The 23,468-nt window shown below is 32.9% G+C and overlaps 2 protein-coding genes, 1 non-coding gene and 1 pseudogene across 4 annotated transcripts; 1 reads left to right on the top strand and 3 right to left on the bottom strand.

The window, feature by feature from the left end:
• The first annotated feature begins 1,490 nt into the window (after positions 1 to 1,490).
• LOC146920189 (Pentatricopeptide repeat (PPR) superfamily protein) lies at positions 1,491 to 3,644 on the top strand. Its single transcript, XM_085713617.1, has one exon. It carries the CDS (start codon positions 1,599 to 1,601, stop codon positions 3,390 to 3,392), a length of 1,794 nt encoding a protein of 597 aa, XP_085569743.1. The 5' UTR covers positions 1,491 to 1,598; the 3' UTR covers positions 3,393 to 3,644.
• A 5,275-nt stretch (positions 3,645 to 8,919) lies between these two features.
• LOC146920187 (SKP1-like protein 1B) lies at positions 8,920 to 10,649 on the bottom strand. Its single transcript, XM_085713616.1, has 2 exons — positions 10,260 to 10,649; positions 8,920 to 9,326 (listed from the first exon to the last, which is right to left on the bottom strand). Exons 1-2 carry the CDS (start codon positions 10,551 to 10,553, stop codon positions 9,153 to 9,155), a joined length of 468 nt encoding a protein of 155 aa, XP_085569742.1. The 5' UTR covers positions 10,554 to 10,649; the 3' UTR covers positions 8,920 to 9,152.
• On the bottom strand, positions 9,409 to 9,495 carry LOC146920188 (small nucleolar RNA Z161/Z228). Its single transcript, XR_015013088.1, has one exon. It is a non-coding gene; the product is annotated as a small nucleolar RNA Z161/Z228 (small nucleolar RNA).
• Positions 10,650 to 13,828: 3,179 nt separating the features above from the next.
• Positions 13,829 to 21,768, bottom strand: LOC146920186 (diaminopimelate decarboxylase 1, chloroplastic-like; annotated as a pseudogene). The gene is made up of 8 exons (XR_015011693.1): positions 21,225 to 21,768; positions 20,871 to 21,045; positions 16,806 to 16,955; positions 16,385 to 16,546; positions 15,901 to 16,064; positions 15,191 to 15,313; positions 14,582 to 14,671; positions 13,829 to 14,192 (listed from the first exon to the last, which is right to left on the bottom strand). The product of XR_015011693.1 is annotated as a diaminopimelate decarboxylase 1, chloroplastic-like (transcript).
• Between the last annotated feature and the right edge of the window lie 1,700 nt (positions 21,769 to 23,468).

Genomic DNA, 23,468 nt, shown 5'->3' with positions numbered 1-23,468 from the left:
TTTGGTTGTGAATTGTTTTCCTATGTTGGGTGTCTTTAAATTTTAAACAATTGGTTTTGGTTGTGTGTGGGAGAGATGTAGAAGCAGGGAATGATGGGTTAGTTTTTTGTTTGTAAAACTAGGGAGATTGCATGATTGTATTGGTCCATTGCTACTCATTTTTTGTCAAGGACCAAGGAAGATATACTGGTAGTTTATGGTGGATGGTTATACAGAATAAACTCACACACAGAAGTAGGATAAATCTTATAAATTGATTAAGCTACTCATAATTTGGATATTTTATAATAGAAGAAAATTTAATTTCACTATTTGTAAAAGTTAACAAATTTTAGTAGAATAATAAATAATTTAAAAAAACATTTGTAATCGAAAAAATGAAAGAAAAAAAAAACGTAATTTGACTTCTTTAAAGGGGGTCTCCTATTGTTATGGGAAAATTTTATGTGGCACATCATAAAAAAGTAATTTATCTTATAACGGATAGTTTATGAGCTCGTTTGACAAAAAAAATCTCGTTTAGTAGCAGTCTTTTCAATACGAGCTTATAACTTATGTCATTTGTTACGGATTTTTTTACGATTGTTATGGAATATAACGTTGAACCTATTTTCTAAAGTATAGATATGGGGATTATATAAATTTAAAATAAAATTTTAGTGAATACAAATTAATTTAATAATAATAATTTATAAAAGATATATTAAATTAATAAATTTAAATTACTGAATTTCAAATATGTTAAATATTAATTGATATAAATTTTATTATAAATTAAAAATACCTTTTTATGTCATTTTACATTTATCAGTCAGTTAACTCTAATTTTACCCAACACTTTTATTAATTTATCATCTATCACTCATAAATGGTTAGCTATCTATTTAAGCTATCAACTAACGTATAAATTATCCGCTATTTTTACCACATAGAGTCCATGTGTGCTCACATTACTCGGAGTATATTATAGATTGATGGAATATATGCAAGTTTTCCACAAAAATCTCCCTAGGAATCCTTTTGGGACAAATGAATTAAGCTTTTGAACCCAAATATTTAAAAAATCAAAATAGATGATGCACTGGTATTTGATACGTATCATGCATCAATACGTTTGCACAATACGTACAGAGAGAGTATCCGACATTTAAGCTTTACTAAAAAAAAAAAGTGTCTGATATGTTTTAGATACATTAAAGATACTCGATGAATACCGCGGTGGAAATCGATATGCCCAAGATATGTAATTTTTCTATTTTTTTTCTTGTTTTTTAAAATAAAGAAACAAATGTTTATATTGTTTTATTATCAATATTACTTGTTTTCTATCATTTTGTTTTTTTAGAACGTTGTTGTTGTTGACAGCGAAGGTTGTGTCTTAAACCTAGTATTGTTTTTTAAGTGGATTGTGCTCCCTCCTAGCGTAATTAAATTAAACCCCCCAAAACAAAACAGTTAAAAACAAGCTAAATTTGGTTTTGAAAGAACTCACCGTAACGGGTGCGGTGTGCATCATGAATCCGAGCACGAGCATGTTCATCCATGGCGATTCACCACCTTTCAATCTCAAAACCCAGTAAAGCTCAACATCCAAATGAATGGCCAGAATCTACTCTCGCCACTTTTTCCCCTTCCGTAACCCCTTCTTCTCACGCCCCATCACTTCTTCCTCTTCATCTTCACCTTCACAAGACAAAAAAACAACACTTTCATTCCTAACTCATCTTCATTTTCAATCACTACTTCAACCTTCTCATTGCCAAACCACTCACCACCTTCTTCAAATTCAAGCCCTTCTCATCACTTCTAGCTTTTACCGCAACCCCTTTTTATCACGCACCCTTTTAAGCCGCGCTTCTAATCTCTGCACAGTTGATTTCACTTTTCTTATTTTTCACCATTTCAATAACCCTTTAGATACTTTCTGTGTTAACACTCTTATAAACTCTTATTCTAATACCTATGTTCCTCATAAAGCTATTGTTTTTTACTTTACCTCTTTGAAGATTGGCTTCTTTGCGAATAGTTATACATTTGTTTCGCTTATTAGTGCTTGTTCTAAACTGGGTTGCGTTGATAAAGGTAGAATGTGTCATGGGCAAGCTGTGAAAAATGGGGTTGATTTTGTTTTGCCGGTGGAGAATTCGTTGGTTCATATGTATGGTTCTTGCGGGGATGTGGAGGTTGCTAGGGTGATGTTTGATGGAATGGTGAGTCGGGATTTGGTTTCGTGGAACTCAATGATTGATGGGTATGTTAAAGTTGGTGACTTGAGTGCTGCACACAGGCTGTTTGATGTAATGCCTGAAAAGAATTTGGTTAATTGGAATTGTTTGATTAGTGGGTTTTTGAAGGGTAGGAATCCTGGTTATGCGTTGAAGTTGTTTAGAGAAATGGGTCGCCTGAGAATTAGAGGGAATGATAGGACTATGGTTTGTGTGGTTACGGCTTGTGGACGGTCGGGTAGACTTAAAGAAGGAAAATCGGTTCATGGGAGTATGATTAGGTTGTTTACGAGGTCAAGTTTGATTCTTGACACTGCTTTGATAGATATGTATTGTAAATGCGGGAGAGTTGAGGCGGCTAGTAAAGTTTTTGAGAGGATGAGTAGTAGGAATTTGGTTTCGTGGAATGCAATGATTTTGGGGCATTGCATCCATGGGAATCCTGAGGATGGACTGAGCTTGTTTGATTTAATGGTTGGGATGGAGAGTGTGAAAGGTGAAGTTGAGGTTGATGAAAGTCCAAGTGCAGATAGGGGTTTGGTGAGGTTACTCCCTGATGAAATAACATTCATTGGCATTCTTTGTGCGTGTGCTCGGGCGGAACTGTTGAGTCAAGGCAGGTCTTACTTTAAGCAAATGATTGATGTGTTTGGGCTGAAGCCGAATTTCGCTCATTTTTGGTGCATGGCAAATCTTCTTGCAAATGTGGGGCTTATTGACGAGGCAGAAGAATGCCTGAAGAACATGACAAAATTTGATGGGTATATCTCACAGGAGTCATTGTTATGGGCAAGTTTGCTCGGTTTGTGTCGTTTCAAGAGAGATGTGTACTTAGGGGAACAGATTGCCAAACTTCTTGTTGACATGGATCCTAAGAACCTAGCCTGTTACCAGTTTCTGCTTATCATTTATGCAGTGGCTGCTCAATGGGAGAATGTTTCAGGAGTGCAAAAACTGATGAAGGAAAGAAAGTTAGGCATAATACCCGGAAGCAATCTTGTGGACTTGAAAAATATTGTTCACAATTTCAAAGTGTCAAACAATCGGCGCGAAGGAATTGAAGCTGTAAACATAATGATGAATGAACTATCTCATAGATTTGGGTTGCCTTGTGCTGATTCTGGACAATCATCGGTGGACCAGAGAGAATTGCAAAAACCAGGATGATAGATAAAGATAACCCTTAGACAAGTAGCCTTAGAATTTGAGTCACATTTTTTTTTAATAAGCTTCCTTGATTTTTACTGGTCAAAACAACCACTGAACAACCTTGGAGGATCTTAGTTTATATAGGTAGCTGCAAGTTTCTCATGGGGCATCGATACGGATACTAACAGAATATCCCAATTTTGTTTTGAGGTGTTTAATTTATAATGAAGCTTTTTAGTGTGAATGAAATTTAGCATCAGTGGTTCTAAATTTGCTTTCTATTCTTTTATGTATCTATACTTCTTACAAAGCATTTGATTGAAATTCCACTGGGCGGCTCGGATTCTGGTGCATGGCGTTTTTTCTCTAATTTTCTGGTATATTTTTAGTTGTTAATGTGTTAGATTTTGTTTGTTTTTGATCAAATTCTGTGGGCACTGCCACAAGGTATCGAGGTAGTTTGAATTTTGCCCAAAATCTCCATTGAAAAATGAAATGCGGCCCAATCTTGATTTTGTAGTCAGAGAAGTTTGAAATTTGGTAGATTTTGTGCCAATGCTGTCAGGAAACGTTGAATAAGTTGCCTTTGTGTCAGCAGCTCTGTCTTTATCCGAATTGCCATTGTTTTTCTCTGGTTGAAATTGCTATAAATAGGTGCTTGGCTACTTCAATGTACTTCAATATCTTCACAATAGTATCTTGAAGTGAGAATGAAAAAGTCCTTTGATTGTTTGTCTGAGATCGTTCCTGGGAAAGATGCGTGGAGGATTAAGCTACACATTGTAAGAATTTGGGAGGTTCAACCTTTTTGAATCCTGATCAGACAAATTCTCTTGAGATGGTGCTCATCGATGAGAAGGTAAATTGATAATTAAGTTATTGCAGTTTCCTTGCTCATGTTTTGTTTCAAATCTATTTTTGTTTGATTGAAATCTGTTTTTGAATTTATGGTCGTTTTGTTATGATTTTGGTGAATTCGTAGGGTGCACACGATGTGTTTGATAAAATGCTGCTATGAATTCTCATCAACATTAGCATCACCACCAGGTTTGATGTTGCTCTTTTTTTGATTCATGAATATTTCAATAAATTTGATTATTTGTTTTTGCCATAAACCCAACCCATATCCTGCATACAAAGATTGATAAATTTTTAAATGATCTATCCAAGTTCAACACCCTATTCTGTTTTAAATTATCCACCTCTCATATTTGTCCTTCTTCAAGTATAAATCACATGCTTATCTATATTGTTTTTATTCATCTTACCCAGCCATCCATTCAGTGTTGAAATCTCGATTATTTTATTAGTTTAGTCTATATAGACTGAGTTATTTTTTATTGGTTACTAGCATGCCTTTTTTTAAAAAATTGTTTGTTGTTATCTAATTCAATTGCATTGTTTTCTTTGTTGAAGACGGAAAACTCATTTGACGAAGGACGCGAAAAAAGAGAGTCGACAAGAGCAAGAGGACGCTAGAAAAGAGTACAATCTGACAAAGGAACAAGAGACGGGAAAACACCAGTGGAGTTTTTCGGTCAGTTTGATTTAAGGGTTTCTGTTCTTTTCTTCTCTTTTCCCCTTTCTTCTCCAACAATACCTTCTTTATATTTAGTTGCGGTTTATCTTCTTACTTTTTAATGCTTCTGCTATGACTAGAGGAACTATTGGGTTTGTGCATGGCTTTGCTATATTTCTAGTTGTTCCCACATTATTTTGCATGCGTTATGCTTTATATATTATATGCAATCTCTGATGCATTTTGCTTTCATCAAATAGCCCTTTTGGAAGTAAAATTTAGCTTTAGAGGTATTGTTAATATTGGTGCCCCTAACAGTTGACATGTTTATGTTCGGAGTTGTTATTTGTTTTCTTTTGGGAATGAAATGGTTTATCACCAAGGCAAGGACTGGATCCTTATTTTCCAAATAATAGCTTATCTTTCTTCACAATTTTTCTAAACTTTAGACCATTGTGACCTTTACTCTTAATTTCATCCTACTATTTTTTCAGATTCAAACAGTTTTTTTTTTTTAATATGTTTCAGATATTTTTGGCAAGGATCATGGAAAATGAAGCATGCCTTTTGAGTTAAAGAGAGATTGTCGGAGATTCGTATAACGAGTGTCAAATTGCAGAAGTTGTAGTGAGATTCTTCTACCATTAAAAATATAACACAAATGAAAGTTGATGTCATTTTTACATGGTTTGATCTTTCTGGTTGTACACTTTTACTAGACTCCTAAGCTTAGATTATATAATATCTTTATGATGGATGCAATAGGAATCCTACATGTTCAAATTGTGACAATCCAACTATTATTAGTGAGATTTCACTAGAGCAACACCGTCTTCAAATTGAAAATGCTAGGTTGAAGGATAAGTTAGACAGAGTTTGTGCACTTTCTGGCACGCACTTATTTGATGAGATTGAGATGGTGAAGGCAAGAAACAGAAGGGTTTAGGCGGCAAGATTGAGTGATCTTCAGCAGCTGTTAGATTTATCTGAGTCAGTCGTAAATAACGCAGGTTTTTTCAGTGATTTTTGGCTCTTTTCCTCTGTAATTGCTGGATCCTTGCGTTTTTGTTTCGATTTTGGTATCATTCCGGTTGTATGTTTTTAGAATCTTTAGCAAAGTCTAGCTCCGTTTGTTGTATTGGCTTCAGGTACTTTTGTATCAGGAGTTGTGTTAGTCCATCTTGGACTATTGAACTAATAATGTAGGCTCCCTTGGTGCCATATTAGCTTTAATATAATTTCCTTTTAGCTTTTCCAAAAAAAAAATAAAATAAAAACTTAGCAGTGCTGAAATTAGTTACAATATTGCTAAATAATCAAGTGTTTTAGGAGCAGGATGGCACCATTTTGTTAGAAATAAGCAAGTTAACGTGTGTGATGTTTTCATGTTCACTGTTCTTGATCCTTTATCGGGACTTTGTGTTGAAACTCTTTGAATAACTTGACTGAATATCCACTCAGGTTGGTCGTTCAATCAATGTATTCTGTATTATTGTTATTTTGTTGTGTTAAAACCGTTGATGAATCTGTTGATCCTATAATAAACCGCTGATCCTTTAAGAGTGATATATTGAACTGAATTATCACGTGACTATATGAGTATACTTGAAAAAAAAATGGAACACGTTATTCGGTGTATTAGTTGTTGATTAGCCATTGTATTACAACAATGCAATACAATGATGTTTAATGAATGCCGATAAATATGATGTAAATAACACACTTCCAGTGGAGAAACAGGATACACGGACAGCAAACAATAAAACCATTACACTTCTAATTTTCCTTTAAGAATACGACTTCGTGACGCCTCAAGTTATATAATAGTTTAGTATTGTGTAGGTTTTTTGAGCTGTTGGAGGATGTTGATAGTTTTGTCGGTGGCAAAGTTATACAACAGTCTGAATACCGATTAAGTTTATTTAATCTTTCTTAGTTTATTCCCATTTACATTTAATTGAAGCTTATGTTTATTTGATGATGATTATTTTGAGATATTGTCATGCCTAATTTTTTTTTACTACGATAAGAATGTATTCATAACAGTGAGATCATGAGGTGGAGTAGATTTTTGGTGGGAGTGAAATAAAGTGACAAACAAACAAACAATAGCCGAAGGTTCATGTTTTAGAAAATGATGATGATTCTACTTCGGTGACTGCCTGAGATGGTGTATTCTTGAAGAAGCCATGTCGTTGTATGCAAGAAATGTCTCTTTTTCTGACTTCCACCAAACCATTTTGTCAGTCTCTCAAGAGTTGGGAAATTTAGGGTGTGTTTGGTAAAAAGAAGCTATAAGCTAGCTGATAGCTGATAAGCTAGCTTATAGCTGATGGCTTATAACTGATAGCTTATAGCTGAAAAGTTAGCTTATTAAAATAAAAAGTGTTTGGTAATATTAGTTGTTGAAGAGCTGATAAATATAAATTGACGTAAAAGGGCATGTTTGTGTATTTTTATTTTTTTATAAATCATGTATACAATTTTAATTACTTGATGTAATTCTTTTTAATTGTTTAAATTTATTTCAAAATATTTTCATCTTCATAATAATAAATGTGCTTTATGAATTTATTTGACATTTTTTATTCGACAAATTTTCATTTTTGGACGAGTTTTAATTAACTATACTTGCTTCAATTTTTATTTATCATTTATTTTATTTAAAACTAAATATTTTATGAATTAGAGGGAAGGTCATAAAAAAAAAAGAGAACAACATAATATAGAAAACTATATGTATATAAACTGTGAGTTGGTTGCTGTAAGCAATACGTGGGAAACGTGGGTGGTTTGTTTTTATATAAAAATAATAAAATTAAATTAATAAGGTTAAAATTGGAAGAAATTATAAGAAGCTACAAACTATAAGCTAAAAAGCTACTTGAAATAGCTTCTCAAAAAAAGCTATAAGCTCACAAAAAAAGCTTGTTACCAAACACGTCACATTTTGATCCAACAAGCTTATAAGCTAATTCAACAAGCTATAAGCTAGCTTCTTGTTGTTACCAAACACAGCCTTAGTGGAAAAAGCAACGTAAAAAATATTTTTAAAAAGATAAGAAAAAGGAATAAACTAAGAAGGTGGGCAGTTAAGGCCTATTTAGTGGGCAGTTTATTTTTAAAAAATAATATTAAAGGTTAAAAATGGAAGAAAATATAAAAAGCTATACGCTATAAGCTCAAAAGCTACTTGAAATAGTTTCTCACAAAAAGTTATAAGCTCATGAGAAAAGCTTGTTACCTAACACGTCACGTTTTCATCCAACGAGCTTATAAGCTAATCCAACAATCTATAAGCTAGCTTATTTGTGTTACCAAACACAGCCTAAGGGTGTGTTTGGTAAAAAGAAGCTATAAGCTAACTGATAGCTGATAAATAATCACGACCATTTTTTTTTATTTCTAATTGTTTTATTTTATCCGTTTAGGCTTATTGATGATAGTAAAAAAATAAATTGAAATTCAACTATCAATTCCACCAATTTAACTAACAAGCTTGACCCATATTAATTAAGTGAAATAAATTTAGCATAGTGATTACCATGAGCGAATAATAAAAACCTACCATGTAAAATTTAAAATGCTCCTAAAACATTAACATAGCTGGTAAAGAAAATTGTGCTTTGCGAAAGTTAGGGACAGTACTTTTTTTAGGAAAAAAGACGTGTTTTAAATTAAGTCTCACCAATGAATCAAATGAGATGTGATGAGACTTATTGATACAATGTTAAAAAACAAAAATGTATACAGTACATGACTAATATACTTGCGTATGTTAGCCAAAGTCATGCTTATTTTGTCTTAATATTTTTGAAAAATTTGTGTGGTACAAACTGGGCTAATTATTGGAGAATTTTAACCTTAAACTTCAAAACAATTACTGGGATTTTTGAAGTAGATTAAAAACTGAGCTAATTAGTGGAGAATTTTATCCTTAACTTCAAAACGATAAAAAAAAAAAAAGTTAGTTTTTTAATAAGTGGAACTTGAAAATAAAAAGAATATTGCCAAAGTTGAAAAATATTTAACTCAAAAAGCCTTGCACCATATTAAACGCATCAGCCAATCATAATCAACTGTTACTTACAATTCAAGATGTGCTAAAATCTTAGAAAGGATAATGAAGATTCATGACCGGACTCCACAGAAATAAACCAAAAGATGAACATTGGAGTTCTTTGATAATTAAAAAAAGTCATAACATAAAACCACATGACAGGTCCTTGACATACATGCTAAGAAGTTAAAACATATAATCATTCAAATGCCCATTGGTTTTCCCTACGAACTTCCTCCTCTTCCTCTGGAGAGAAATCATTCTTGATGTTGAATGTCTTGCGGATCTCCTCTGGTGTCTTTCCCTTGATCATGTCTGCAACAGTCTGGCAGGTAAGATCCAGCAAGCTCTTGATATTCAAGTAGTTAGCAGCCTACAAAGGAAAAAAAATATCATATCAGTATGCAAAGCAAATTTGTTTTTTTTTTTTTTAATGGCAATGAGTTTAAGGATGTAACCATCAGAAACATAGGATTATTACATCATAGTTTAACTCAGACGACCGTCGTGAGAAATGACAATCCATATTCATCATTTGGTTATCAGTACACAATTGTGTGATACAAACACTGAATAATAAACTCGATAAAGCAACCAAGTTTGAATCTAAAAGGAATCAAAAGGTGAATATAACAAGAGTGAGATTATATTAGAACAGAAAATATTTCAACACACCGAAAAGATAAGCCAACAAAACATAATATAAACATCCAAAAAAGAGAACTAGACACCTAAAGTGAGTGGTTAAGAATATCAATTATTCATATTAATATTTTAAGAACCCATTTTTGTATCGTATAAATGCATATAAACTCAAAGGAGTTGACTACTCATTATAGTTTCTCATATAACAAGCCAAATGAAAACAGAATATCTCTGAATGTTCCCCCTTTCAAACCTTCAAGTTTCGGGCAAAATATATATTTTCAAAGGATTTAACAATAGCAGCATCAACCATAACAATATCCTACAACTCAATAACAAAAAGATAGCCACAAAAGCAAACAATTCAAACAACTGTTAAAAACCCATTAAATTCAACCCAAACAAAAGACAAATTGAAATTGAAAAAACTTCAACGATCAAGAGCAAAATCAGAATCAACCATAGCTCAATCAAAACCAAAAACCCTAATTCTTTATTATTAACAGCTATACATAGGAAAACCAGAAACTATTCAGATTTTTCAACACCAGAAAACCCTAATTTAGGACCCCCAAACATTCCAAAACAAAATCAAATAAACGATTCAACAAAACCCAAATCAAATAAACGATAAAACAATAATTAAAATCCCAAAACTTACCAAGATGAGATCAAAAAGCGTAGCCTGATCAACCTTCACGAACTCGGAATCCCAAGACTTAAGCTCATCCTCGTTAGGTTTGTCTTCAGCAGCAGCAGCGTCAACATGCTTCTTGCAATACTCAATCACCTTCGCCAAGATCTTGCTCGTAACGTTGGGAAGAGGGATTCCACTGTCAGCGCAATCGTCTTCGATCATATGCTTGATCGTCTGAGATTCCAAAGCAACAGCTTCATCAACCTCGAAGGTCTCGCCATCGGAACTCTTGAGAGTGATCTTTCTTGTTGAAGACATAGTGATCGTGATTGATTAGGGTTTGGTTGAGAATTGGAAATTGTTCTTCCCCTTTTCGAGAAAAGAAAACCCTAATTTTTTCTGAATCGGAAAATACAGAAACTATGGGCGTGAGGGGTTTATTTATAGTGATACTAGAATGCAATCAGGGTCTCCTACGTGGAGGTTTTATCTTTTTAATTTCATTTTAAACTAAAAAGATTTTTTATTGGAATCATTGCAAATATTAATTTTTTTTAGAGAGGGAATCTCGGAAATATATTGGTATTTTTATTGGTGAAGTAAATATTTATTTATTTGTCAAGTAGTTGCTTTTTTTTTTTTTTTTAAGGAAAATCAGTATCTTTTTAAATAAAACTGCAAGTACTTTTTTTTTTGGTACATGTATTTTCTTTACCTCATGAACTGTAACTGATGTATCTATACTACATATACTAGTGTTTTCGTGAGTTTAGCTCAGTTGGTAGAGACAGTGCATAAAATATGCAAAGTCCGGAGTTCGAACCCCGGCCACCACAAAAAAAAATATTATACTCCCTCCGTTTCAAAATGAGTGTCGCTTTAGGCTTTGGCACACAGATTAAGAAATGAAATGAAATAATCATTGGATATAACACTTTTGCTAAATTGTCCTTACTTTATAAGAAAAAGACAAAATTAAAGTTGCATTGAAAATTATGTGAGAGAAAAGTTTGCTAAATTGTCCTTACTTTATAAGAAAAAGACAAAATTAAAGCTGCATTGAAAATTGTGTGAGAGAAAAGTTGGAGTATTTATTGGAGGTAAAGTTGGAAGAAAAAAAAATTAAAGTTGTATTGGAAATGTAAAGTGACATTCATTTTGAAACAAATTTTTTTTTTTGCTAAAGTGACACTCATTTTGAAACGGAGGGAGTATATACTAGCGAAAAGACTGGTACTCACGTGTTCGTCTTTCTGCTCTTTTTATTATGCTAACGTTTGAAAATTATGAATGATGTTTTTTATGAAATTTTAATTTTGATTAAAAGTAAAAATATAATTGCTTTTTACTTTCAAATTATAACAAATCAAACTAATTATGATTATCTATTTCAATGAAACCAACAATATAACAAAAATATTTTGTCAAAAAAAAAAATATAACAAAAATATATAATCTAAATTCTTAGTTTTTTAATGACAACAACAACAATCTTTATTATAGAAAAAATTGTTGTTTAAGGGTATAATTGGGATGATGAAAAAATAAATATATATGCACTTATCTAGTTTGTTACACTTTTTAAATGATAAAGGAAAAAACTGAAAATTTGTGTTTGTTAAATTTTTATTTTAATATTTAAATTTAAATTTATTCTTATCTATTTTTACGTGTGTCATTTGTGTTGAAAATTGAGGGTATTTTTGGAAGGAAAAATCCAACCCAAAAATACTGAAAGAGTAGTTTTCTTTATATATAGTATAGATAAAAAATATATGTTTTTGTTCTTTTGTGTTTGTTTTTTCTCCTTCTAAAATTACCATCAACTTTTAATACAAATAACACATATAACAAATATATAATAATACATTCAAATATTAAAATAAATTAAAATAAAAGTGTAACAAATACGATATGAGTATATATGTCTAGTTTTTTTCATTTATCTTTTCAAAAGTGTAGCAAATTAGATGAGAATATCTATACTTACTTTTTTATTATCCCAATTATTTCTTTAAACAATTTTTTCTATAATAAAGATTGTTGGTGGTGTCATTAAAAAAAATAAAGAATTTAGATTATTATGCCTCAAAAAGTTTTTCATCACCATTTTTTTTTGTCCTTGCTTAATCTTAAGGCATAAATGATTTGGAGAGATATTTTGTATCATATTAATAAGAGGATACTTGATGATTCAAAGGATGGAGCCACGTAATTGTATCTCCATCTCTAATTTTGTAGGCGAAACCATCATCAAACACATCAGGAGTTTTGATGACTGCATTCCAAATAGGCAAACATGTCTTTGCTTTTTCAGAAAATATATTACCCTCTTCAAGTATTAATCGGCAAGGATAATATCAAATTTTTCGCAGATTCCTTCTCAGGAGTTGGCAGTATCTGAAGAAAATATGTGCTTCCCAAGCCACATCTACGTACTTTGGTTTTTCTCCTCTTCTTCTCTTCTTCATTTTGTTTCCCTTTTCCATCTTTCAATTTCATCTAACGCCATTAACATTCCACTTTCTTATTAGTCAAAGTTTTCCTTCTCCACGATCTCGACACATTATTCGCCTGTGCCACTAATCACTTCACTTTCCAAAGACTCGACCATGTTAGGTTTAGGGTTATCTACAATCTCATTCTGCATTAATCATTTTTGTAGAGTTTTAATAATTAATAGTGAAATAGAAAATTTTCTCTCTCACTTCTCTTCAGATTTCCACCGTTGCCCTCCTCCCACCCAATCCAACCTTTCTCCGGCGTGATGCAGATGCAATCGTTGGGTGGTGCGACGATTGTCTTTAGTCGCCCGCATCACTCAGCCACCTGTTTCTCCTGGCGATGATTGTCTTTAAAATTTTATATTTTCAATACAAAAGTTATTTTTTAATTCCATTTTTAGTTTCTTAACTTTTGCTCTAAGAACACAAGTTAACATGACCTTAAAATTAATAGCTAATAAAAGGATCAGGAACCAAGAAATTGAGGTTGGTAAAAGTTGATTTTTCTCATTATACTGCCATTGCATTTTTTTTATTTGATAGGTTACATTGCTTTATTTATAAATTCAAAATCGGTCCAATTCAAACTATATACGTGTGTGTCTCCAGTGACTGACTGTCTTGGTTATTCAAAATTGGTCCAATTCAAAGTATACATGCGTGTGTCTCCACTCTCCACTGATTTTCTTGCTTCCTATTCATATCAATATATCTTCTACATTTAAAAAATAAAATCTCCTACATTCCTCTAAAAAAATATAAGTCTTCTACATTTTTTTTTTTAAAGGAAAAGGCTTCTACATTCTTATTAATTTACCTTATTTGATAAGTCAATGCCAAAAAATCTCAAGCTTACAGATATATTTACATCAATATTTTTTTTACCCACTTTCACCCTTATGAGTTATGAGTGTCCTTGGTCGTTAATGTTTTTTACATATCATTATTTAATTCTTAAAACCATAAAAATAACTGTAATAAAAAAATATATACATATTGTCAAAACATATATAAAAATTAAGTGTGAGTACTGTCATTTCGTCTATCTAAGAAAACAATGCAACAACAACAAGTGTAAGTAAAGATTAATGAAACAACAAAATAAACTCAACCTTATTAAAAATGAGCTTACATTCTAAATTGTCAATCATTATCAAACGTATACAACCATCATACATAAGCAACACAATACATTATATGTGATGACTGCAAAAACACTCACACTTGCTAAACTGAAACTAGAAAGAGGAAATTAAATGCTGTGTTAAACATAACTGAATCAAAGAAACAAACCCAAAATATCACATTCTTGAGCAAGGAAAGGTCCAAACCCAAAATACAACAAATCTCAAGCCTTAGATAAGTTATCAGTTCAAAGGCCATCAAACAACCGCATGTGGTCTTCGAATGTCTCCCCGTGTCTGATTTTGCTCAGTGATCCATCATCTTCAACCTGAAATATTATACAAGAAATCATTCTTTAAGACGGCAAATATTGATGGACTAGTCAAAAAAGAAAAGACAAATATAGATGGAATTGAAATAATGTTTTTTCAAGCAAAGGCATAGTTCTCATCATACCATTGCAAACAAAAAAGCTAATCAATATTATAATTTCAATGTATGAAGTGTAACAAGCAATATTTTTTGTTAATTTTTTCAACATACGCATCAAATTTCAAATTCTTTTTACCTAAGAAGAGATTTAGAAAAGCTATCAAAATGATTCCTTTTAAAATGGTTGCTAAGTGCTAACAATACATTAATTTTGTTAACGGTTATTGAAATATGTTTTATTCTCTCAAAACCACTTTCTCGTACTGTAGAGAAGCTGGTACATACCCAATACTCTGGAGGTCGCATCTTTAGATTGTAAGTAGATGCCATACTCATACAATAAGCACCGAAATCATGAACAACCAGACCAGTACCCTGCAAATGAAACTCAAATTAGATATTCAAACCTTAAACAAGTTTGTGATGTTGCCATCATTATCCAATGTTGTGAATTGCAGATCGCTAAAAATAGTGTTGTATTCGAATTCCTCTATGCTACAATGCTATAGTACTGTTGAGGTCACTATTTGACAAAGCCTTGTACTGAATAGCGTATTGCGAAACTATAGTGATTTGTTTAACTTTCGCTATGCTATAGCCGCTATTTGACAACGTTGAATTATCATCCAATGTTGTCAATTGCAGATCGCAAAAAATAGCAGTTTGTTCAAATTTTGTTCAGTTGCAGTGTTGTAACGCCATTAGAGTTGCTATTTGACAAACTTCGTGCTAAATAGCGAATTGTGAAACACTAGCAATTTGTTCAAATTTCGCTACGCTGTAGTGCTATAGCCGCTATTTAACAACACTGACATCATTATCATAGTTATGCTAGTAATTTAGCCTATATTATTTGTGCAACTATTTAAATATAATATCAATACATCATAGTACCTTGGCAGGAGTTGGAAGTTCTCTTCCTTTTCCCAAGAAATCTGCAGACTCACAAACAGGGCCGACTACATCAAAAGTTGTAATCTCAGCATTTGCTGGGGCAGGAGAAACCAATTCTATATGCTGCATAAAAAAGAGACGACGTTAAAAATTCATTGAAAATAAAACTGACACAAACAAAGCAGCATTAGGGTAGCATTAGCATCAAGTAACTAAAATGGTCTTATGCTCTATCAACGTCCAACAACTTCTTACAATGCAATTTAATTCTTTAGACAAAAGCTTTGATGTTGTTTTAACATTAACTGGGTTCACTTTAATTGGCTTTCCCAACCAAACCATAAAATATTCATTGAAAAAGAGAAGATGTTAAAAATTCATTGAAAATAAAACTGACACAAACAAAGCTGCATTAGCATCAAGTAACTAAAATGATCTTAAGCCTTATCAACTTCCAACAACTTCTTTACAATGCAATTCTTTAGACAAAAGCTTTACTGCTGTGTTAACTTTAACTGGATTCGTTATCAGCATTCCCAACGAAACCATAAAATATTAAAACATTGAGTGAGTTTTGATAGTGCATCATGTATTCGTTGAAAGCACAAGCACTTAAAGTGTCTAGAATCCTTCATAGGACTCCATCATAATCCTTATAAACACTTTAAAATGACAAGACAAAAGAGACTAAGAGGTACTTGAACAAATACCTGATAAGCATCATAGAGACTTGGGCGGATAAGTTCAGCCATACTTCCATCAATCACAATGAAGTTTTTAGAACCAGGCTAACTAAGCAACAGGTGTTTGCTATAAGTGATCTCCCTGGTTCAATGATGAGTTTAAGACCACGGGAAAGAACAAGCTCCCGTACCTACTCCAACCGTAAAAAAAAAAAATCAATTAGCAGGGATACTGTGAAAGGTACAATTAAATCTAAACATGTCTACTCTAACTATGTGGCATTCACAAGCAGATAGAAAGAAGCAGTTATTTAATGCTTTTACAAATTTAATTGTTTTGAAGGGATTATTTACCTCATGTCCCTGCATGTCACAGTTACAAAGTGGATATATAAAATGAAAATGCTAAGAATTCCCATTTATCAGTGGTATTCCTTATTCTTGTACCAGAATTACAAACTTAATCACATATAAAATGTGAAGATAAAGTGAGTTAAATGAGAGTCCTCACAGTATCAATTAGATCTCTGGGTTTAGGAAGGACAGCACCGGCATGATAATAATCGATCCCAAGTCCACCACCGATATTCAAATAATCAACTTCAAAACCCTGAGCTCGAATTTCGTCAATATAGTTGACCATAATAGTGGCCGCATCCCTGAAAATATCTACCTGGAAAGAGGGGCAAAATAGCAAGCAACAACCATTTCAGCACTTATATTATGATAAAGATTAAGAATCAGCATATAACCGAGCAAATAGACCCTATCAGCATATAAATGGATCATAAAAGAAGAAAAATAAATAGAACAAAAGTATATCCTAAAGTAATAAATGCACAATAAAAAAGAAAATATAGAATGCAGAAAAGCACACCCCAAAGTAATAACGCACAAGATGAAGCAGAAAAGTAAAGACTTTTAAGGATAACCTTGGTAATGGTTGAACCAAGATGACAGTGGGCCCCTACAAGCTTTAGCTCAACAGGGTGCTCCTTGACAGCATCTAAAAACCACTGCAGCTTCTCATTTCTAATACCAAATTTAGAGTTCTTATTCCCTGTGGCAACATAAGGATGGACCTAAGGATGACAAAGATAAAAACTTTTAGATTATAACAATAAATTAATAAACCAAAACATAAACCATGGCAATGAGAGTTAGAAATCCAGACATCTCAAAGCAATCAATCACAAACAGAGAAAAAGTTTTTGATGAAGGCAAAAACGAGAAGAGGGAAAGAAACCCAATGTAATTGATGAAACTGAGGATTTTATTAAATTAATTCTTTTCCCACTCTGCAGAATAAATACCATAGGAATAAATAAGATCATTGCTTGTGAATTATTTTTTAGGCAAGGAAACATTATTGCATTTCTTCGGCAATTAAAAGTTCAACCCAAGTAATCCAACGGCGTTTGCTTATTTATTTACCAAAAATTGTTTCAGAATGCCTTTTATCTCATCTTACAACTTGCTCACTTAGAAATTACAGCCGCATAAATTGTGAGTTTCCATTTGCAAAATGTATAATGCAGAACTCAAGAGTATTGACAACTATGAAGATTCAGGTTGCCAAATCTGTAGAGACAAGTACAAAGCACCAAATGTACAATGAATTATCTTTGTGCCCAAGGAATTCATCCACATGTCAACTTTTATTTATTTGAATGATAATGGATAGAGCATGCGGGCAATAGTAGCCTCAAGCTTGTCACGAATAAATACTTTATAACTTTATTCTCAATCTTAAGATTGTTTGTTTGTATACAATAACTTATCCTTTTATTTTATGAGAAAAGCTGATCTCTCTTTGAATTCTATATTTGGAACTGTACCTTTGTCTTTATTGTGTCTTTTAGAGCTTGAAATGTTTACAATTAGTGATAATAAGGTAACTTTTGAAGGCAGCTGGGGGAGAGAAAGATTAAACAATTTGAGTTGGATAGTTTTCTAGACATGTAATTTAGGATGGATGGAATGAATTTTGTATTTCTGTAAATATTAAAGGAATTTCCCTCTTTACTAGACATCCGTGTATTAATTACTACATATGCAACCAACGGTATTGCTGTACGTATCAGCTCACCTCTCAGGGAACATCACATATCTGTCTCAAAATCTCGACCAAAGCAGAAGGTAAGGTCAGGGGCTACACCAAGGTTGTCTCCTACGAGCAGTCTAAGTAACTTTGCTGAAAGAGGCTCCAAGAGGTTTTTCATGGGCTCCAAAAAATGCCGTTGAAGAAACTGCTCCAAAACATGTTTATTGGAAAAGAAAAAGTTCCAGATTGTCACCCTCTGATAGAGTTGCTCGGGAAACAATGACTGGAATTCAAGAGGACTGTATTTCGCCTTTTTTCAGCAGATGGGAAAGAACAACTCCCTTCTGTTTCAATTGTCGTAGAATGGCTGCTTACAAGTGACCCCATTAAAAGACGAAAGCATCCAATTCATCTAACAGATATACAAATTCCCCTGACGGCCACATTACTCTGTTCCAGGTATAGTGATGAGTTGGTCTTCATATTTGATATTTGACCAGAAGGCTATCTGATTTATTATCACATGCTTTCCTGCACTCTACTAGAAACCTAAATATGTTTATTGAAGATTCTTGTGTAGAATATATGAAACATAACACTTCCTAGCACCTGAACAGGCTGTAATTTGCAGTATTACACGTGATTTGAAATGTAAGGGGAACTTATGGAACTAATGTCCAAGTCTTATAGTCCTACTTTGGAATACAAATCCATGCATGAAAGAATAATAATTGCATTGGCTAGAAACCTGTGTATTATTGCGTCAAGAACAATTTGTATAGTCTGATAAAGAGAACACCAAGAATAATAATTCTATTTATTTTCATTCCCTTTACCTTGGAAAAGGGAGAAGTTGCATAAGTTTATGCATTTTGATATCGACAGTAGTCAACATGAGCTAACATCTGCCAGCCGCCAGATGACTATCTTTTACGGAGGCAAAACTCGTGTTTTTGATGATGTTCATTCACATGCATGAATGGACATCATCAATATGTCATATTTGCTATTTAACTTCACCTCATATTCTCTATGTAATATTTGCTTACTGCATCTAGTGAACCTATAAATTTGCTGAACGTATAATATCTCACAGCAACCAATAATGGATTTGCTTAAGCTTTGGTACATTGCTCGAGTCATTTTTGAAAACAGTATTTTCTCGTACTGGTTTGAACAGTTACTTTTAAGCTTTCTTTGAGAGTTTCAGAATATATGTTCTATTATTTTAATAGAATGTATTTGACTTGCAGTTTTTGAGGATTTGGTTAAAACAGTAGCATATAAAGTCAGTTTATGGAGATGTTTTGTATCTTACTTTCTCGAGGAATTTTTTTTTTCATCATTTCAAAATGTTACCTGCTGAAATTTGGAAGTTTTCAAAAATCTTTATATGATGTTTGGCTTTCCAAAACACATCGCCGATGCTTAGTTAAAGTTGAATTCACTCGTGTGTGTTGTGGTAAGTAGCATTCTTCCACATACATTTCACTAGCATTTTGCATCAAACACAAATTCATCAAGAAATTTGGGCCTGACTTATTTATTAATAGTAAAGATTGTGTTAGGCAAGCACTCAGATTGAACCAGGTGATTAACAGGCTGTTTGTATTAGTTTTCACCAAATGCAAACCTGTTTTGATTGAAAGAGCAATAGAGCTTCTTACATTGTAAGTGCATTGGAACGTGACGTAGCAAAATAGTCTTCTGCATTCTCTGAAATCTTAACCGAACAGTGGCTCAAGCATTTATGATTCATTTGGATGAGCTTATCTTATAACATAATCTCTTGTACGAGTGCTTAGAATTAACTTCAAAAAATAGTTTGTGCTATACCTATAAGCTGTTTTAAGCTTGTTTTAACAAGCCCCTCAAGATAGCTTATGGAAACAACTCATGTGGAGCATTACCCCCCAGTCCCCTCTTTGATTCTCATTCACCCCCAGTCCCCTCTTTGATTCTATAGAATTAACTTAGAAGACATGTGAAAAGATAGAGAGCTTCGTTATAAACCTCACCTCAATTATTTAATTTAGGACTGTTTCTTTTCCCCATCCTCCATACCTGGTTTAGATTATATAATTTGAAATGTTGTAGGGTGTTTTTAACGTGTTTTTACACATTTCAGATTATATAATCTGAAATATTGACGCACGAGAAGCTAGTATGATAGGATAAAAAATTGTCTTAATTTACTGCTCCCCTCATATTCCTTCACTACGATGAGGAACTTCAAATGCTGGTAGCATCAGAGCAAATATACAAAAAGAAAAAAAATGACTCCATTGTTGTCACCCTTCCTAATTATTTTATACGGGTGGGATGACAGCCAACCTTCTCAGCAGCTTCCTTGATTTGGTCAATTGGACAAATACCACAGAAGTCACCAACTGTCAGTTTTACTCCAGAACTGCACAAGAGCTCAGGTACCCATTAAGATTCACGAGTAGCAACTAGTTATAGTGGTATACTTGTTTCTGCAATATTTTCTGCAATTTTCTAGTGCCTTTTGTCTAATTCTCATATCCTTCATCTTAATACCTCTTCCACTAATTCTCATACCAGATTTGACAGAATGAAACAACGATAGATCCTTGTTATGTCATTTGTAAACAAAATATCATAATAAACCAGCAACTCAGCAAACAAATCAGCATCTTTTGAAGATCAAAGGAGAATATGCAAGGAGCACTGATGTCTTAACTGAACACTGTTTACTCAGACATGAATATGTATATGGGATAGAAACAAAAAAGCAAAAACTTCAAATCCAAACCTATGAGTAAACATTAACGGACAAACACACAATCCAACGGCGTTTGCTTATTTATTTAGCAATGAATGATAAGAAGATAGCATCTTTTCTTCAAAAAATTGCTAAAAGCTCTAAGTGAACCACAAGATGTATGCATCAAACTCTGCAACTCAGTAAATAAACTAACAATTAATATACCTGCGGATCAACATCAGGATTAATCCGAAGCAAAACATTCACCCTCTTTCCAGCAATTCTTGCGGCTCCCACAATGTTTTCCAAGTCAAACTCACTGTCAATGTTGACAAACACACCTGCTTCGGCAGCCAAGACCAAATCCTCCAAGATTTTCCCATTTACATTAAAGATACACCTATCCATTAATACAGTGACCCAAAAATACACTAAGAATCTCATAAATAAATCAATTCATTCCAAACTCCAATCAATTAAACAAACCAATTCCATTGAAAAACTAACACAAACACACATGTAACCAGTTTGATATAATCAAGTAAATTCAAAATAAACATATGACAAAGCTGAACCAACCTTGTGGGATCGAATCCAGCACGAAGAGCGAGTTTAAGCTCATTTCCACTAACAAGAACAACACCACAACCCAAGCTTCTCAAATGCTCCAAAATCTTGTAATTATTATTAGCCTTAATAGCATAACCAATAATAGATGTTAACCCTTCCAATGCATCTTTATAAGCTTCTACGTTTCTAGTAATCTGTGGCTTACTGTATAGATAAAAAGGTCGTTTTTCAACTTTGTCCATAATCTCATCCACCTTGCGACCTTCACAGTGTAGATACCCATCTTCGGATTTGCTGAAACAATGGTCAAAATTAGTGCTTTTTGTGGTTTCTGGTGGGGTTTTGGATAGAACTGCTATGAGAACAAAAGGTTTGATGGTGGATTTGGTTTTGAGAGGGAGAATGAGGTTTTGGGGTAATGGGTTTTTGGTGAATGAGTGATTGAAGGTTTTGGGGAGGGAACACGAGTGAGAGAGGAGGTGTGTGCCTACCATGGTGATGATAGACATGTTTGGTTGCAAGAGATGGAAATGAAAGTCACAAAACCCTCGTTCATTTGTTTATGTTTCTTTTGGTTGTTTTGTCGAAAAGGGAAATGAGTTTTTTGGGCTTGATTTGGTCTACAAACAATTGGGTCATGCTATTACTTTTAAAATTGCTCACTTCGACAATTAACTACCACTTTTTAAATTAGTTCAACCGATTTTAAAATTTTCATCGACAGTTGGCTGCTGATATAAGGAGATGAACAATTCTATAAGTAAAAAGAGTAACTTTCTTACTTTTTCCACGCGTCCTATTTTGTTTTATTACAAATAAACTTCATAGGATTTTAGGATAATAGAATTTGAATTGAGTTTTCATCCTCTTTTTATTCGAAAATGAGTTTTTTTCTTTTCATATTTGGATTAGACACTCCGAATACCTCGTTGTAACAGGGCGTGTTTCTTTTTATTATCAGATTATAAAATCTGAAAATTTTACACACACTCCTCTTGTGCCAAGAATTTAGAAAAAAAATCGCGATTCAAATCATTGTTTAGTTGTTTCCGTCAAGTCGCAGTCGAAAATCCGGTTTTCAAACTATTTGATTGGATTGCTCCGAAACTTACTCAAAAAAACAGAAGAAAAAAAAAATAAAGGATCGTGACTTCCATAGTAGAGACTTCTTACGAGATTTCGCCCCTCAACATCCAAAATTCTATCGGTTAGACTCATTTTTCCTTTTTTTTTCCTTTCAATTTTTCATATTCTCAACAAAAAAATCCTATTTTTTTTTGCAATAACTTTATTTCATTTTTAGATTTTTTTTGTGGTATTTTTATATTTTTCTAATTTTATTTTATGTTGTATCATTTTTTTTACTTTGTGTTTTTGGTTGTTTTAAAAGCAAAGTTGGAATGGAAGAGATTATGATTCTTGTTTACAGGGTTTGCATATTTTGGATTTTATAATCCGAATCAAGGTCTAGACCAAGGGTATTTTTGTAAAAAAAACAGGGCACACGAGGAATCCATGAGGTGGAAAAAAGTAATAGTTATTAAATAATGTTTTATCGACACTCCATTTAACTGTCACTAGTGTTCAGACATGTTTTTTTTCTCTTTTTATTGCGTTAATATAAAATACAAATAATAATTTTTATGAAATTTTAATTTTGATTAAATCTATTTCAATTTGGATTAAAAATCATATTTTCTACAATTTCATAATATAACAAACTATATTTGTCTTTTTCAATAATAGTAATAATATACTATATACTCCTAACAACAATACAACATTCCATCTTTCACAAAAAAAAAAAAAAAATTGAAGAAGCTAAAATAAAGTGGATTTAAAACGCAAAGAATCATAGCAAGCACAAGGAATGCTTGACTAGAAGACTTAAGTAGGATTATACAGAGGAAAAGTGTGTCGTATATATGCGGAACATCCAAACAAACACCCATGCATCAAATACAAACTTCTACAAACAAACCAAAAACACCCTCCATTGAGGGCCCCCGAAACCAATAAAAACTAAACACCATAACCAAAAAGTCATCTCCAAAAACCGAAGTCTAAGCGCCTGAGCAATAGCATAAACAAGTCTTGTGTCAAACCGTTGCAAAACCCATCCAAAATAACCATCAAACCTCCCAAAAACCCGTGTAACCGCACTTTGCTTCTCTTCTGCAATTCAGCGTGCAGTTAAGCACAGGTAAAATCACCACCTAAGTATTTGAAAACCCCATTAACAACAAACTCATA

This window comes from Medicago sativa, chromosome 5 (genome assembly GCF_051527215.1).
Source record: "Medicago sativa cultivar Bolivia chromosome 5, Bolivia_mono, whole genome shotgun sequence".
Classification (NCBI taxonomy): Eukaryota; Viridiplantae; Streptophyta; class Magnoliopsida; order Fabales; family Fabaceae; genus Medicago; species Medicago sativa.
This window is presented reverse-complemented; position numbering and strand designations above follow the sequence as displayed.